This window comes from Rhincodon typus, chromosome 8 (genome assembly GCF_021869965.1).
Source record: "Rhincodon typus isolate 14 chromosome 8, sRhiTyp1.1, whole genome shotgun sequence".
Classification (NCBI taxonomy): Eukaryota; Metazoa; Chordata; class Chondrichthyes; order Orectolobiformes; family Rhincodontidae; genus Rhincodon; species Rhincodon typus.
This window is the reverse complement of record NC_063339.1, coordinates 1819927-1836415: the sequence shown is the minus strand read 5'-3', so window position 1 is coordinate 1836415 and position 16489 is coordinate 1819927. Positions and strand designations below refer to the sequence as shown.

The 16489-nt window shown below is 42.2% G+C and overlaps 2 protein-coding genes across 9 annotated transcripts in view; one reads left to right on the top strand and one right to left on the bottom strand.

Annotated features, from left to right (window-relative positions):
- LOC109922496 (autophagy-related protein 2 homolog B) overlaps nucleotides 1-16097 on the bottom strand; it is a 97678-nt gene extending 81581 nt beyond the window's left edge. For 4 of the 7 annotated variants that reach the window (XM_048600052.1, XM_048600056.1, XM_048600060.1 and 1 more), the window contains exons 1-5: nucleotides 15242-16096; nucleotides 6535-6697; nucleotides 3576-3728; nucleotides 2609-2711; nucleotides 2185-2344 (exon numbers count right to left, since the gene is read on the bottom strand). In XM_048600052.1, the coding sequence (XP_048456009.1) occupies nucleotides 2185-2344; nucleotides 2609-2711; nucleotides 3576-3728; nucleotides 6535-6697; nucleotides 15242-15403 (741 nt within the window). In that variant the 5' untranslated portion in view covers nucleotides 15404-16096. Of the gene's footprint in view, nucleotides 1-2184; nucleotides 2345-2608; nucleotides 2712-3575; nucleotides 3729-6534; nucleotides 6698-15241 lie in introns of all 7 variants that reach the window. The other 3 variants (XM_048600055.1, XM_048600053.1, XM_048600057.1) reach the window with 1 other exon arrangement.
- Nucleotides 16098-16201: 104 nt separating this feature from the next.
- The window catches only part of LOC109920430 (gsk3b interacting protein), a 9748-nt gene continuing 9460 nt past the window's right edge, over nucleotides 16202-16489 (top strand). Inside the window, exon 1 of one of the 2 annotated variants that reach the window (XM_048600061.1) lies at nucleotides 16202-16374. The gene's annotated coding sequence lies outside the window, so the exon portion shown is untranslated. The remainder of the gene's footprint in view (nucleotides 16375-16489) is intronic. The other variant, XM_048600062.1, reaches the window with a different exon arrangement.

Here is a 16489-nt window from a genome sequence, read left to right as displayed (position 1 = left end):
GACAGTCTGACAACTCCTTTGTTCAGTTTATTTTCAATATCCACCACAGTGGGATTTCAGCACAAAACCTCTGGTTTGCTAGTCCAGACATGACCAGAGGACATTGACCAGGATATTGCTTGGGTTGGAGCATTTTAACGATGAATAGACTCAAGTCATTTTCTTCAGAGAAGAAAAGGCTGAGGGGGAACATCTTGTCGTGTGTAAGGGACTTGGACAGGGTGGGTAGAAATAATCTGTTCCAATTAATTGAAGGGTCAGTAATAAGGGGCATAATTTTAAGGTGAAGGCCAGGACGTTTAGAGAGATTTGAAGAAATTGTTTGTCCACCAGAGGGTGGTGGGAATCTGAAATGCACTGGCTGGGAGGGTAGTTGCTGCAGGAAACCTCAAAACTTTAAAACAGTAAGTGGATGGACATTTGAAATGTCATAACATTCAAGGCTAAGGGCCAAGTGCTGGAAAATGGAATTAGAGTAGATAGGTCAATGCAGATTCAATGGGCCGGAGGACCTTTTCTGTGCTGTGTGACATAACTCTACAATATCTCGGATGTGCTTTATCGTAAATGATCACTACAGGTTTTAAAAACCAAAAGAACTGCAGATGCTGTAAATCAGGAAAAAAAACAAAGTTGCTGGAAAAGCTCAGCAGGTCTGGCAGCATCTGTGAAGAAAAAAACAGAGTTAACATTTCGGGTCCAGTGACCCTTCCTCAGAACTGATGGTGGCTGGGAAAATGTCAGTTTACATGCAGAAAATAGGGAGGTGGGTGGGTTGGGGAGTAAACGATAGGATAGAGCCTAAAGAGAGAGAAGAACAATTGGACAGACAAAGGAGTTGGTAACGATCAGGCTGTGAGGGTGAATAGCTGTTAATGGGGACTGTTGTGACTAACGATAGGTAGTGTGTAATGGCAGGCTATATGATGACAAGGCCTGGTGTGTGGGGTAGGGGGCTAAGACATGGGAGAGTTTAGACCCTAAAATTAAAGGACTCGATACTGAGGCCGGAGGGCTGCAGGGTCCCCAAGCAGAAAATGAGGTGTTGTTCTTCCAGCTTGCGTTGAGCTTCGCTGGAACACTGTAGTATGCCAGAGACAGAGACGTTAGCCAGGGTAGTACGTTAAAATGGCAGGCAACAGGTAGTTCAGGATCTTTTTTGCGAACAGAACGTAGATGTTCTGCAAAGCGGTCACCCAGTCTATGCTGGGTTTTACCCAGCCAATTATACGATAATGAGGTTTGCTCACAGCATTGCCAGAAAACCTGCTAGCACCTCAGTTTGCACTGTATTACTGCCTTCACCAAAAGGTGTAACATTCAAAGAATGAGCCTGCAAATTCATTTCCAGCCATGGACATTCCCCAATATCAAGGAGAGGTGCAGAAATGCCCGAAATAGCTTCCAGCACCTCAGCAACCAGAAATGAAACTGGCCAGAAGGAAGAGGAGAACCAACTATCTGCCAGCAGCTAGTCTGCCTCTTGATGCCACTTAGATGATCTACTTGTGAGGCCACTTACTGAGAATGGTTTTATTTTGCAAATTGGCTAAAACAACAGTCAGCAGTTATTAAAGGAGAATGGATCTTCACATGTGAATACCACAGCAGAGGCTGCTTGAATAGACAATTCTACAATGGAAAGCATTTAACAGAAATCAAAATCAGGTTATTGGTATAAGGAAATGGGGGTGCAGTGTACTGGAATATCACAACAAAAAGCCTGATTTTGGTTGGGGGGCGGTATTGATACTGAAAATTGCATTGTTAATGTGTAGAAGATCATTGTGCTCTTTGAAGCCCTTTAAGTAAAATTGGGATACTTCCAGGGACGATTAAATACTTAGTCAAACTGATGGATTTTAAAGAACATCTTAAAGGAGGAAGTTAAGTAAAGAATTCCAGAGATAGGGGCTACAATGACGGGGGTGATGGAGAGTTCAAAGGGATACACAAGCATTAAAGAGTCAAACACCAGAATTCCTCCACAAACCCCACTATCCCTCCTCCTCTAAAGGCCATTTTAAGCTCCAATTGTACAATTGAATTTCTGTTCATCCTCCCTAATATTTTAATCTTTGATTTGGAATTTTGACCTTCAATTAAGCACCGTGGGTTGCATTTCTGCTTTATAGACAATGTAGAATTGAAGGATGTCGTGTCAATCTGTCAGTTTGAACTTACCTGCATTGGTGAAGTTCTGGGTGATGTTTTCGCACTTTCAGGGAATTCATGCCAAGAAAATGAGATTCCACGCAGCTGCAGATTCTTTTGGGCAAAAGCTGTGGGATGATGAATGCTAATATCTGGACTCTCATTTGCAGATTCATCACGGTATTCAATTCTGTAAGAGTCAGAAAGAGATGGGAGAGACAATGAGAAGTTATACTGACACTCAGAAAAAGAGAGAGAGGCAGCTTTACATTCAGATGAGTTGACCCCGCGATAAGAATGTTTTCCCTTTATCATCAACTTTCAGTTTGCAGTGACTTAGCAAGTTACCCAATACGAAAAACAATTACAAGGAATCACAGTGATGAAAATGCACAGCAACCAGAGATGGCTAATAAATGCACCGTTGCAAGAGAAGAAAAAGTTCTCCATGTACCTCTGTATTCGAATCTCAAGGGCAATCCCAGTTTTTGAGTTCTCTGGGATATGCTCAATCCTGAGGACAGTTTCTAGAAACGTAAGCTTGACTCTTCTTAAAACTTGAAAGGAAAGGAAGGAATGTACATTAGCTTCAGGACATACAACAGTGACAAGCCCATCGCATTGCAAAATAAAGAGTGTCTAGAAGTTGCTCTGATAGATCAATGTTTTAAAGGCAGCCAGTGGTTTACCCTGGAGTAGGAGCATTGGCTTCAACACTCCTGGGATGCAAGGAAAATGGGGGAGCTGCGAGCTCAGCCAACGTTCCAACGCCTAATCACAATGTAGGAACCTGTCCTGGAAGGTATCCTCGTGTGGATGTCAGAGCTCAAGCAGCTGGTCTTCGGCTGTGATGCCACCTCTCAAGATTGAGGCGGTCAGGTGAAAAATGCCTGGATGGATCCTGTCAGAGTATATCACTGAAGGAGTCAGTGTACTTCAGAAGAAGAACATTTAGTGAGTGGAGATGGACAAAGATATTGTTAATACAATGATCAAATCAAGGGAAAGGTGTTACAATTAATTAATTGTTGACACTATTATCCCACTCCTATACGATTAGACTTTAACAGCTAGAGAGACAGACTCTCGGACAATTTACTCAGATGGTTAGTCTCCACAATTGAGCTGCAGCAGGCCTTTTGTCCTCAGGATGTAACACTGTCATGCTGGATAGCATCAACACATGTTCAGTTGGTCTCATTGGTCAGGAAAGTGAACCCTAGCTATGTTTATTTGCCTCTCTCCTGCAAGCAGCTGAGGTTGACATTGTTGCCATAATGAAACACCAGCTGAGCATCAGCAATTCAGTGCAAACTGGGAATCAAACATTAATCTCCAGGTCTTTTCAGAACCACACCAGGCTGCACAAATACAAGTTCTCTTATGAGGCAGGAATTCCCAAATTAAACATTATTACTGACCTGTTTCGATGGTTTCTGCAAACTTCTCAAGCCCCTCAAATGGCTGTAGTCCGTCAGCTTGATCATCCGTCAACCTCTGACTCAGGCACTCTTTGGCCAGCTGCATACTATCCGTCATAAAGCTGGACCAGTACATTGGCTCCGTGCCAGACACTGCCACAAAACAACTGCATCTCAAATTCTCAAAACAACATAACAGCGCGGTAATAAGATACTGTAACAAGTGCTGAAAACACACAGCACCCCACTAAAGCACTTAAAGGAAGGAAACCTACTGTCCTTACCCAGCCTGGGTCTACATGTGATTTCAGTCCCACAGCAACTTGGTCGACTGTTAACTGCTCTCTTCAGTTGCCAAGTAAGGGACTCAGTTTGTTTCAAACCCAGCAGCTCAAGATATAGGCCAATCAACTCCACCAAATTTTCAGGACAAACAGGGACAGACAATAAGTACCATCAACATCGTTATTTTAAGAAAAGCCACCAGCGCTTCTCTAATGCAGGATTTCAACCCAGAACATTAGCCTATCTTTTCACTTCCAGTTACTAGTGATGAAAAAGCTACAAATGGTATCTAACCTGAGCAGAAATCATCTTCTACTGAGGGACAGTCATTGCTGAAAAATGCTAAATCTGACTGCTCTTTCAATATTCGGGTAAATATAATTAAAACTGGCATGTAAATTTCATCAGGTATTGCATTATGAGGTCTCTAAACAACCAGTTCAATTTACAATGTGCTTTCAAACCAGAACAAGCAATCCCACATTGCTTGACTAAGACAGAAGCAGATGCAAAATGGACTCACAGTCAAAGGAAGCAGCATTAAGAAGGTTAAGAAGTGGGTTTCTAGAGATGTATTAAACTAACTGGAGAGAACCTAGGGAGGGAATTCCAGAGTCCAAGATGACTGAATGATAAACATTTGAGGCAGAGAAGAAAGTTCATCAGCTCATCTTGTGTGTGCGAGCTGAGAAAGAGGTATCTAACCTGAATCATTTTCCAGCTCTTAGTCCATAGCCCTATTTGAAGCAAATCAAATGCATATCCAAGTTCAAAATTAAATCTCAGTCGTTTCAGGGTATCATCTACTGCATCACCAGAGGACAGCTATGTGTTAACACTTCAGCGATATCTCTAAAGTTTATCATTCAAAGCAAAAATAAATGAAGGACGTGGAAACTAGATCCTTCATCTGCCCAAGTCCGTCAGTCCCAAGCCCCTTTGGAACTTCCTCTCTAAACCTCTTCACCTCTCTCTTAAGATGTAGCTCAAAGTGTTGTTCTTTCATTGAGCTTTTGATCACCTGTACAAATACCTCCATCGGGAGAAGTGATGGCAGAGTGGTACTGTCACTTGACTGGTAGTGTAGAGGCCAAGGCTTAATGTTGTGGTTGGTTGGCTCGCAGAGCTGGTTTGTCGTTTCGTAGACGTTTCATTATCCTGCTGGGTAACATCATCAGCGCAGCCTCCGATGAAGCGCCGTTGTGTTTTCCCACCTTGTTTTTAAACTCTGGAGTCCGTTGAGCTGGATTACCTCACTTCCGGTTTTCCTCCGTAGCGGAGTGTATATGGGGTCGAGTTCTGTGTGTTTGTTGATGGCTTTCTTCGTGGAGTACCAGGCTTCTAAGAATTCCTGTGCCTGTCTCTGCTTTGCTTGTCCCAGGATCTTGGTGTTGTCCCAATTGAACTGGTGGTTCTCCTTGTCCATGTGGATGGAGATGAGTGAGTACTGGTCGTGTCTTTTTGTAGCTCATCGCCATCCACATGGACAAGGAGAACCACCAGTTCAATTGGGACAACACCAAGATCCTGGGACAAGCAAAGCAGAGACAGGCACAGGAATTCTTAGAAGCCTGGTACTCCACGAAGAAAGCCATCAACAAACACACAGAACTCGACCCCATATACACTCCGCTACGGAGGAAAACCGGAAATGAGGTAATCCAGCTCAACGGACTCCAGAGTTTAAAAACCAGGTGGGAAAACACAACGGCGCTTCATCGGAGGCTGCGCTGATGATGTTACCCAGCAGGATAATGAAACGTCTGCGGAACGACAAACCAGCTCGGCGAGCCAACCAACCACAACACCCACAACCCAAGCTACAAATCTACTCCAAAACCTTAGAGGCCAAGGCTTAAGATCAGGGACACGAGTTTGAATCTTATCACGGCAGAGTGAAGTTTAAATTAAACTCATAAATCTGGAATGACAAGCTAATTGATTGGTGATCATTGTTGATTCCTGGCCTACGAGACTCCAGAATTATAGTGATTGACTCTTAAATGCCTAGCTTGTATGTGTACCATCTACAAGATGCACTACAAGAACTCAAACAGACTTCTTCAACAGTATCTTCTAAAGCTGTGAGCCCTAACACCTACTACAACAAAGGCAGCGTGTGCGCAAGTGTCACCATTTTCCGGTCCCCCTCCAAGTTACACACCACCTCGACTTGGAAACATATAACACATTCCTTCACTGCCACTAGGTCAAAATCCTGGAACCTTCTCCCTAATAGCACTGGAGTATACCTACACATCCTGGGCTGCAAGGTTCAAGAACACAGCTCACCACCAACCACTGCAGGACTATTAGCAATGGGCAATAAATGCTGGCAGCAACCACATGCCATTCATAAAAAAAATTGCAGCACAGTACCAATTTCTGATTATCCTCCCGTGATAGATTTTGAGACTTTTACAATGGTAAAGGTGCAACAAAAATGCAAACTGTTATAGATTGTTGTTCATCAATTGAAAATGTTAAAACTGAATCCAACAGATTTTGCTAGGCAATTGATTTTACAGAAATCAATTGAATTTTACAGAACCGAAGCAGGTAAATTAATGCATAAATTAACAACGATCAACGTGAATAGCACAAAATTCGAGCCGTTGTTCAGATTCCTCCTTGTCCTATTGTACTAACTCACCATTGTGAAAATTACACTTACCTATCCGAGGCCTGGGTCGAAAGACCATCTCCAATCCCTGTACCCCCACTGCACAGTTTTCCTGCAGAAGTGATGCCCATGGTATTGAAACAGAAATGTTTTGGATAAATCCTTCAACTATTTCCAAAGGCGCATCAAGTGAATCCAAGATTTCGTTCAAGGACTTGAAATATAAACAAGATATGAGCTGTAACATTGTTCTGGACAGTACAGACAAACAGCTTGGAAATATTTTGAAAATAATTTATACATTTTGTTTAGACTATCCTATGAACAACTGTACATCACAATTTACAACTTCCAATGACACTAGTGAAGCATACTTACCTCTTATTCAAAAAACTGTGAACTTTCTGCATCATATTATGCTGAAACAGTGATTTCAGAACTTCAAAGACATTATGACTATAGGTGACGGTGTGAGCTTAATGTTACATGACACATCTTCTACACTGAGCTGTATATTACATTATGTGAGGGCAATAGGTTGAACTAACAGAGCCTACTTACAAAGCTACATATATTCATTCACAACGACCTGACCTTGCAAGCAAAAAGAATTTGTTGAGCAATTGCACCTTTTTAGACTGAAACAAAAGCATTGGGGACAATAGCTCCGTGATATCGTCTCCATGGAATGCCTTGACCACTCAGAGCTGAGATGTGAAATTTTGTATTCTTGTGTATGTCCTGACCTGTTTAAGATGAAAACACTGACAGCACATCTCTGTTTTTCCAGGAATACTCGGCTCTGTATGAGCAAGTCATTATTGGCAGATTTGCCCAAGATACACAAGCATCAGTTTATTGCGGATTAGATTGGAAAGCAGAAAACAAAACACAGGTGAGAGTGTTACAACACCTCTGGGTCATGGAATAATAGCACATACAACACAGAAACAGATTACTAAGCCCAACAGGTCTACCTGTGTTTACATCTCACAGAAACCTCACCTAACCCCTCATGATCTGACTGCATCAGTATATCATTCTCTTCTTTTCTCCCACCTAAAGGTTATCTAGCTTCCCCTTAAACACATCTAAGGTACATGTTCCACTTCTCAGGTGGTAGCAAGTCCACCCCCTTGATAATGAAATCCCTGTAGGTAGACTAAGATGGTCTTATATTCATCTGGTTTAGAGACAGGAAAATCAGCCAGGACCACTACTCTCGGTCACCACACAGTACATCTGGGCAGGTCAGATATGCTACAGAGAGAAGTTCAAATTTGGTGGAATTTAACCAACAGTTTACAAAGTGCAGAGTCAGTCACTGAGGTGCAGCAGAGGAAAGGAAGATGACATGGGGGATGACAACAAAATCAAGGGTGTTTTTGGAGTTTTCAACAAGTGGGTGGAAGTAACGTAGAAAGCCAAAAGTACTGTTGGAAGATTGTGGCAAGAGGTAACAGATGATTGAATAGTCAGACTCATTTGGGGGTGTAAAAGAACGAACAGAAAGCAGCATGCTAACAGGCAGGATGGCATGTCTAGCTGCTAAAAGTTCCTCAAAGCAGCTGAGGCAAGTTAGTGAAAGGACACAGAAACCCCAGAAATAAATTCACTGGGTGACAGGAATCTACAGGAGCAAGGGATAGAAGTGTGCGCAGATCTGGACTAATCCATGGGGTTGTGAACAAAAAGAAATGTGTTGATAGAAAATGAAAATAATGGATTAAGCAAAGACTGAAAATCTGTTCAATAATGCTGTACGTAATTCCAATTGCAATTACATATCCTGTACGTCATTGCCACTTTCCAATAGTTGTAAGTTGAAGATTAGATCAGAAATTCGGCTATTCTAATCAAGTCATGACTCAGGAGGTAGGAAAATGTAAATAGGAGTAGGTCATTCAGCCTTTTGAGCCTACTCTACCATTCTAGATCATGATAGATCATTTACCTCAATAACATTTTCCCAGGCCATCACTACATAAGACCATAAGATAGAGGAGCAGAATTAGGCCATTTGGCCCATCTAGCCTGCTCCACTATTCGATTATGGCTGATATTGTTCTCAACCCTACTTTTCTGCCTTCTCCCATAACCTTCGATCCCCTTAGTAGTCAAGAGCCTACTGTCTCCGTCTTAAAGACACTAAATAACATGGCCTCCACAGCCTTCTGCAGCAGTGAGTTCCACAAAATAACTACCTTCTTACTGAAGAAATTCCTCCTCATTTCAGTTCTAAAGGGATGTCCCTTCACTTTGAGAATGCGCGCTCAGGTCCTAGTCTCTCCTACCAGTGGAAACATCGTTTCCATATCCACTTTATCCAGTCCTCTCAAAAGTCTGAAAGTTTCAATCAGATCTCCCCGCATCATTCTAAACCCCAAGCGAGCACAGATCTAGAGTCTACAAACACACCTATGACAAACCTTTCGTTCCCAGGGATATTTTTATAAACTTCCTCTAGAACCCCTCCAACACCAGCACATCCTTCCTTAGATACAGGGCCCAAAACTGTTCACATTATTCCAAATATCTTCTGACCAGAGCCTTATACAACCTCACAGCACACCTCTACTCTTGTTTTCTAGACCTCTTGAAATGAATGCTAACATTGCATTTGCCTTCTTAACTACCAATTGAACCTGCATGTTAACCTGAAGAAAATCCTGAACTAGGACTTCTAAGTTGCTCTGTGCTTCAGATTTCCAAAGCCTTTCCCTGTTTAGGGAGAATAGAGGTGTAGACTATTTTCTATCAAAGTGCATGACCTTTACCCATTCCTTTGTCTGCTCAATTGTTTTGGGCTTTCTCTGGGCTCCATCTCCAGCTATTATTTACTCCTTTACCTCACCCCGTCTTTCGCATGCACACCAACCTTTTCCTAACTACAATGAGTTCTGAAGAAGGGTCACTGAACCTGAAATGTTACCTGCTTCCTCTCCACAGAAGTTGCCAGATCTGCTGAGATTTTCCAGCAATTTCTGTTTTTGTTTCTCCTTTGTCTAATTTATTCATTGTCTTCTCAAAGAATTCTAACAGATTTGTCAGGCATAACCTCCCTGGACAAAGCTGTGCTGATTCAGCCCTATTTTACCATGCATTTGCAAGTACTCCACAATCTCATTCTTAGTAATCCTTGATGTCACTTATGACTATAAATTTATTGATTTCAGTCTTGAGCCAGCTGAATGATTGAGCTTCCACAGCCCTGTAGGGTAGAGAATATCAAAGATTCACCACCCTCAGAATGAAGAAATTCCTCCTTATCTCAGTCCTAAATAACTTGACTCTTTTTCTGAGAATGTGTTCCCTGGTTCTAGACCCCACAGCCAGGGGAAAGTTCCTTACAGCATCCACTGCGTCTCTATGAATTTTATAACGTTCTAGGAGATTGCCTCTTACTCCTCTAAACTCCAGAGCATACGGGCCCAGTCTCCTCATAGATATTAATTTGGTGAACCATAACTGCATTCTGCTACAGCATGTATATCTGTCCATAGGATAGGGAACCACAACTGCCCACATTATTCCAGGTGATGTCTCACGAGTGTTCAATACAAGTGAAGCAAGTCTTCTCTTCTCCTATATTCAAGTCTTCATGCAATAAAAGCTAACTGACTTGCTTGCTGCAACTATGTGCTAGCTTTAAGTGAATAATGAACAAGGACACCTAGATCTTTGGCACAACACTTCCCAATCTCTCACCACTTAAACACTCTGAGAATGAATCATTTATTCATAGAGAGTGTCAAGGAGAGTATGGCAACTACTCTTCCCAAGACCAAAACAAACTACAGAGAGTTGTGAACACAGCCCAGTCCATCACACAAACCAGCCTCCCATTCGTTGACTCCAGCTATGCTTCCCACTGCATCGGGAAAGCAACCAATATAATCAAAGACCCCCTCCCACCCCGGTTATACTCCCTTCCACCCTCTTCCGTCAGGCAGAATATATAAAGGTTTGTATACGCATACGAACAGATTCAAGAACAGCTTCTTCCTCACTGTTAGCAGACTTTTAAATGGACCTCTTTAATGTTACTATTAATCTCTCTCTACACCTTCTTGGCAGCTGTAACATTGTAACCTGCGCTCTGTTCTGATATCTCGACGTACCTGTATAGTACAATCTGCCAGTAAAGCATCTAAGACAACACTTTTCATGGTATCTCAGTACATATGCCAGTAATAAATCAAAACAAAAACCTATCTGTGCTATTCCCACTTTCCAATACTTGGCCTACAGCCTTGAACGTTATGACATTTCAACTGCTCACCCATGTAGTTTTTAAAGGTTGCGAGGTTTCCGACCTCAATCTCCCTTCCAGGCAGGGCATTCCAGATTCCCCACTTTCTGGGTGAAAAAGTCTTTTTTTCCTCTGAACCTCCTGCCTTTCTCCTTAAAATTATGCCCTCTAACTATTGACCGTTTGACTAAAGGGAACCGCTGCTTTCTATTCACCCCATCCGTGCCCTTATACATCTCAATCAGGTCTCCCCTCAACCTTCCCTGATCGAAAGAAAACAACCAGAGCTACGAACATCCTATTAACACTCAAGAATAAAGGTGAAATGGAGTACCATGACCATCCCGAAAGTAGTATTAGACAAACTAATGGGGCTAAAGGCAGATAAATCTCCTGGCTCCAATGACTTGCTATGATCCTAAAAGAGGTAGCTACAGAGACAGTGGATGCATTGTTGATAATTTTCCAAAAATGCTTGGATTCTGGACAAGGAGCAGACAATTGGAAAACTACTAACGTGACACCCATATTCAGAAAAGGTGGAGGCAAAAAGCAGATAATTATTGGCTGATTAGCCTACACAACTGTACATCTACCAAAAATGTTAATCCAATCAATCAGAATCAGCATGGCCTCATGAAAGGGAAATCACATATCTTACTAATTTATTGGAGTGTTTTGAGGAAGTCTCAACCAGGGTGGATAGAGGGGAACCAGTAGATATGTTGTGTTTGGACTTCCAGAAGGCGTTTGACAAAAATGTCAAGTATTAAGAGCCCACAGTGTTGGAAATGGTATGTTGGCATGGAGACTGAATCGACTAATGGGCAGGAAACATGGAATTCCTTGCCCAGTGAAGTAGTTAACGCTACTTCAGTAAATGTTTTTAAAGATAAGGTAGATATTTTTTTGAACAATAAAGGAATTAAGGGATACAGTGAGAACGCGGGTAAGTGGATCTGAGTCCACGAAAAGATCAGCCATGATCTTATTGAATGGCAGAGCAGGCTCGAAGGGCCGGACAGCCTACTGCTGCTCCTAGTTCTTATGTTCTTATGTTCTAAACAGCGCATGGGGATCAGGAGTTCTTTTTCAGGTTGATGACCCATGGGGTTTCACAGGGATCAGTGCTGGGACTACAACTGAATACTACATATATTAATGACTTTGTGGAATGAAATGAATACAGTGAAGCCAATTTGCACATGACACAAAAATAGGTGGAAAGGCAAGTTGCGAAGGGGATACAAACAGTTCACAGAGAGATATTGATAGGTTAAGTGAGCAAAAAGTTGGCAAATGGAGTATAATGTGGGAAAATGCAAAGTTGCTTATTTTGGAAGGAGCACAAAAGAACAGAATATTTAAATGAAGAAAACTGCAGGAAGCTGCAAGACAAAAGGACTTGGGGATGCTTGTACATGAAACACAGAAAGCAAGCACATAGGTGCGGCAGGTACGGGACTGTGATCAGGTGGCCAGCAGCAGAAATCGCTAGGAGTCTGTTTAAGAGCTACAAATCAAGCAAGCTGGGAATTTTAGACAAGCTAATCTAAACTCTGACCTCAGTTAAAACTGCTGTGACCTCGAGTTTCCTGTGTTGATCAAATACAGTAAGTGTCATGGTGGTCTCTAGACATACTGGCACCACTACTACATTATATGGAGTATGGAATATTGCTGTTTACAACTTGCTGTAAACATTTTGGACTTGTTTACCAGTAAACTCCATTGGTTGGGATTGAACGACATGATCAGGCATTGATCAATTCTTTGGCTGACTGCCAGAGATGTTTCTGGAACAAAGCACGTTTTCAGATAAGTCAACAGAAAAAAGAAGTTTTTCTCAGAGGAGAAGCCGCCTCCAGACCGCATTGCAAAAACATGTGCCACTGAAGTTACTTTCAAAGAAGACAAAAGAACCATGAAGTGAGACTATACAGAGAACAAATTTGGCCACTTCACTTGAATCGGGTTAGTATTTGATTCAAGCCAAACTTACAGAGTTAAAGAGAGAGTTGGGGTTAAATGTGGATTAAGTAAAGCTAAGGTAAAGTGAAGTTAAATGAAGTGAGTTAAAGCTGAAGTTAAGTTAGATAAAGGGAGAATGAAATGTTGTAATGAATGTATGTTTTATATTACGCAGTTAAGTATTTAAAGAGTTAAATAAAGAAGGGTTTGTTTAATTAAATTCTGAGTTGGTTGTCTGTCTCTTGTCTGTCACACAAGGGTACCTGGGTAAAAGGTTTCAGTACTCCTTTTCAGGGTATAGAATGTTGACCCTTATTTCAAGGGAGTTTGAGTTGAAGAGTAGGGAAGTCTTACTACAACTCTACAAGGTGCTGGTAAGGCCACATCTGGACAACTGTGAGCAGTTTTTGTCTCCATATTTAAAGAAAGATATCATTTTATTGGATACAGGACAGAGAAGGTTCACTACGATGATACGTGGTACGGAGGGATTGTCTTACGAATAAGGGCTAAACAGGTTGGGGCTCTACTCACTGGAGCTTGGAACGACAAAGGACGATTTCGTTGAAACATAAATGCTAACAGGATGTTTCCCCTCATGGGAGAGTTTAGGACCAAAGCGCACATTCTCAGAATAAAGCGGTGCCATTTAAGACTGACATGAGGAGGAATTTCTTCTCCGAGTATAGAGAGTCTTTAGAATTCTTTGCCACAGGGAGTTTTGGGGGCAGAATCCTTGTGTATATTTAAAGCTGAGAAAGATAGATTCTTGATCAGTCAGGCTCAAAGGGCCAAATAGCCTCCTCCTGTTCCTACTTCTTACGGTCTTATCCTGCCTTTCATTGAGTACTTCCTTGGCTTGTTCCTTCTTCCAAAGTGCATGATCTTATTCTTTTCAGGGTTAAATTCCATCTATAACTGACCTGCCCATCTGACTAAACCACCTATACTTTCATGTAAGCTACAACCTTCTTCCTCACTAGTAATAATCAGCCACTCTATGTCATCCTCAAACTTACTTATCATTCCACCAACATTCTAATCCATATTGTTCCTATTCCGCCTACATATTCCTACACTCTGCTTTCTGCATGTTGACCTATCCTCAATCTATGCTGGTACATTATCCCAATGCCATGCACTTTAGTTTTATTTACTAACCTCACACATGTGACTTTGCCATAAGCCTCTTGAAAATCCAAATACAACAACCACAGAATCTCCCTTATCAACTGTGATTAACATCCTCAAATAAAAACAGGTTTGTCAAACGATTTCAAATTCATAAATCCATGCTGGCTCTACCCAATTAGACAATGCTTTTCTAAACAGTCAGAAATTGCATTTTCCCTACTATTGACGTTAGGCTAACAGGCCTGTAGTTCACTGAATCTCTCTCCCTTCTTTCTTTAAAAGTGAGATTACATTTGTAACCTTCCAATACATAGGCCCGTTGCAGAATCAATTGTATTTTGAAAGATGATCACCGGCATACCCACTACCTCTGTAACCACCTTTTTCAACACTTCAGGGGGAAGGTAATTGGGTCCCAGAGATTTGTCAACTTTCAGTCCCATTACTTCCTCCAATAATACCTGCCAACCAATTATAATTTCTTTCTGTTCGGCATTTTCACTAGACCTTTGGATCTTAATTATTTCAGGGAGACTTCTTGTGTCTTTCTCCATGAAGACAGACACAGGGTACTTATTTAGCTTCTCTGCCACTTCTCTATTTACTGTTATAAATTCTCCTGTCTCTGAAATCAATCTACATTTGTCTCTGCTAATCATTTTGACAAAAGCTTGTAAAATTTATTTTCATGTTGCTTGCTTTTTCACGTTCACATCCTATTCTTATTTCCTTGATCAATTGTTTAATTCTAAAATCCTCTCAATCCTTGGGCTTACAACTTTTTTGGCAACTTTACAAGTCTCCCGCACTGATACAATACTATCACCCGTCCCTCCCTTCAGGTCATGGGTTCAAGTTCTTCATCAGAGACTTAAGCATATGATTCCAGTGCTGTCTTTCTGAGGAGATGCTAATCGGAAACCCTGTCTATCCTTACCAGTAGGTATTCAAGATCCCATGGCTGCTATTTGCAGGAGAGTTATCTTCCAGAGTCCAAGCCGATGTTTATCAACCAATGTCAACAAAACAGATCAACCAGAGATTTATTTAATAGCTGTTTATGGCAATTTGATGTGTATTAATTGTCTGCTGCAGTTCCTACTTTATTACAGTGACTACATTTCCAAAAGTCTCCCAGCACCTGTAAAGCACTTTAGAACATTCCAAGGTCATGAAAGCAGTATGTAAATGCAAGTACTTTCATTCAACAATCACCACTACACATCATGAACATCTGCACAGTTTCTGTGTAAGATGCTTACTCATCCATGTAGAGAACTGTACCAACATTCTACAGCTTACTCCAGGTCTCCACCTGGTTAACTTATACTAAAGCAAGCTTTGCTGCTGCTCTGTTCTTTTTATTTTTGACTCTGCATACTAGGTGACTTCAGCCCTTACCGATTTGTCCAGTGGAACCTGTGCAAGGGAGCCTGTTCCCTGGTAGAGATCCACACTCAGCTGCTCCAGACTCAACTTCTCCTCCAGGAAGTGGTCCAAATACCGGTGCAGCAGGTACCTGCATGCCCGTTTCTTAATCGATTCAGAGAAAGGCCAAGGCATCTCGACTTCAACCCATGAACAATTATTTGTGTTCTATCAGAATTATCCTGGTGCTGTCTGCCTCCAACCCTGATCTCCACTGCTTTGCCTTGCCTTTTAGCCTATTAATTGATGGATTAATTTATCAGCTCAGTTTGTCACACTACATGTACTGCCATCCTAAACCTTATACTTGCACAGTAACTCAATTTTCTTCCCTAGCTTTCCCTACATTTAACAGTCTCTATGAATTCTCGAGTGTTACCCCACTCTCTCAACAATTACTCCTTGCCCTTTAACATCTGTATTTTACTCCCTGAGTCATCAACCCTCAAATATATCAATTGTCCCTCAGAATTTACACCCCTCCAGTGTTTTCCCTCAAAATCTACTCACAATATTGCGCTCCCCAATATTTACCAGTGCCCCTCAAAATTAACCTCCAATACTACTCCCTGAATTTAACCCCTCACTATTTACGCTTCAACTGCCTCAATATTGTCCCCACTATCCTCTCCCTCAGCTTTTCCTCCCTGAGTATTTACCCTCAGGATTTATAGCAGTTTACAGTCTCAGCTATCGCTGTACCACGGAAAGAGGGGGTACAGGCAGGCAGGCAGGCAGACTCCACGCTGCTCCCAAGCTTCAGTGACAACTAGGCCCGGATCTCTCAGAGCCCCCCGCACTCAGCGACTGACGTAACTGCGTGCACGTCACTGCTGACCACACACCACCATCTTTCAGACTGGCGCGGGCATAGTGCCTGCGACAAAGATGGAAGGTGCTGTTGTTCTGCCAGTCACAAAGATGGCGAGGGCGGGATCCCTGCGTGCCTGTCTGTGACGCCATGACGCTGGTGCTGCCGTGGGCGGGGAGCTCGCGCAATCGGGTTTTAAACGTTCGTTTAATTTAAATTTCCAGTGCGCGGAGCGGCTTTTCTCAGAAAAGATGGTGCTGCTGCTGGTCTGTTATTAACCTTCCGTTACTGCTTTGTAAGTCAAGGCACCATCTCATTAGAGATATGGTTTTAATTAGGCTTCTTCACTCCCAAACACCCCTCACTTTCCACCCCCCCCACCCTCTAATCACCCCCCAATCCCCCCCCCC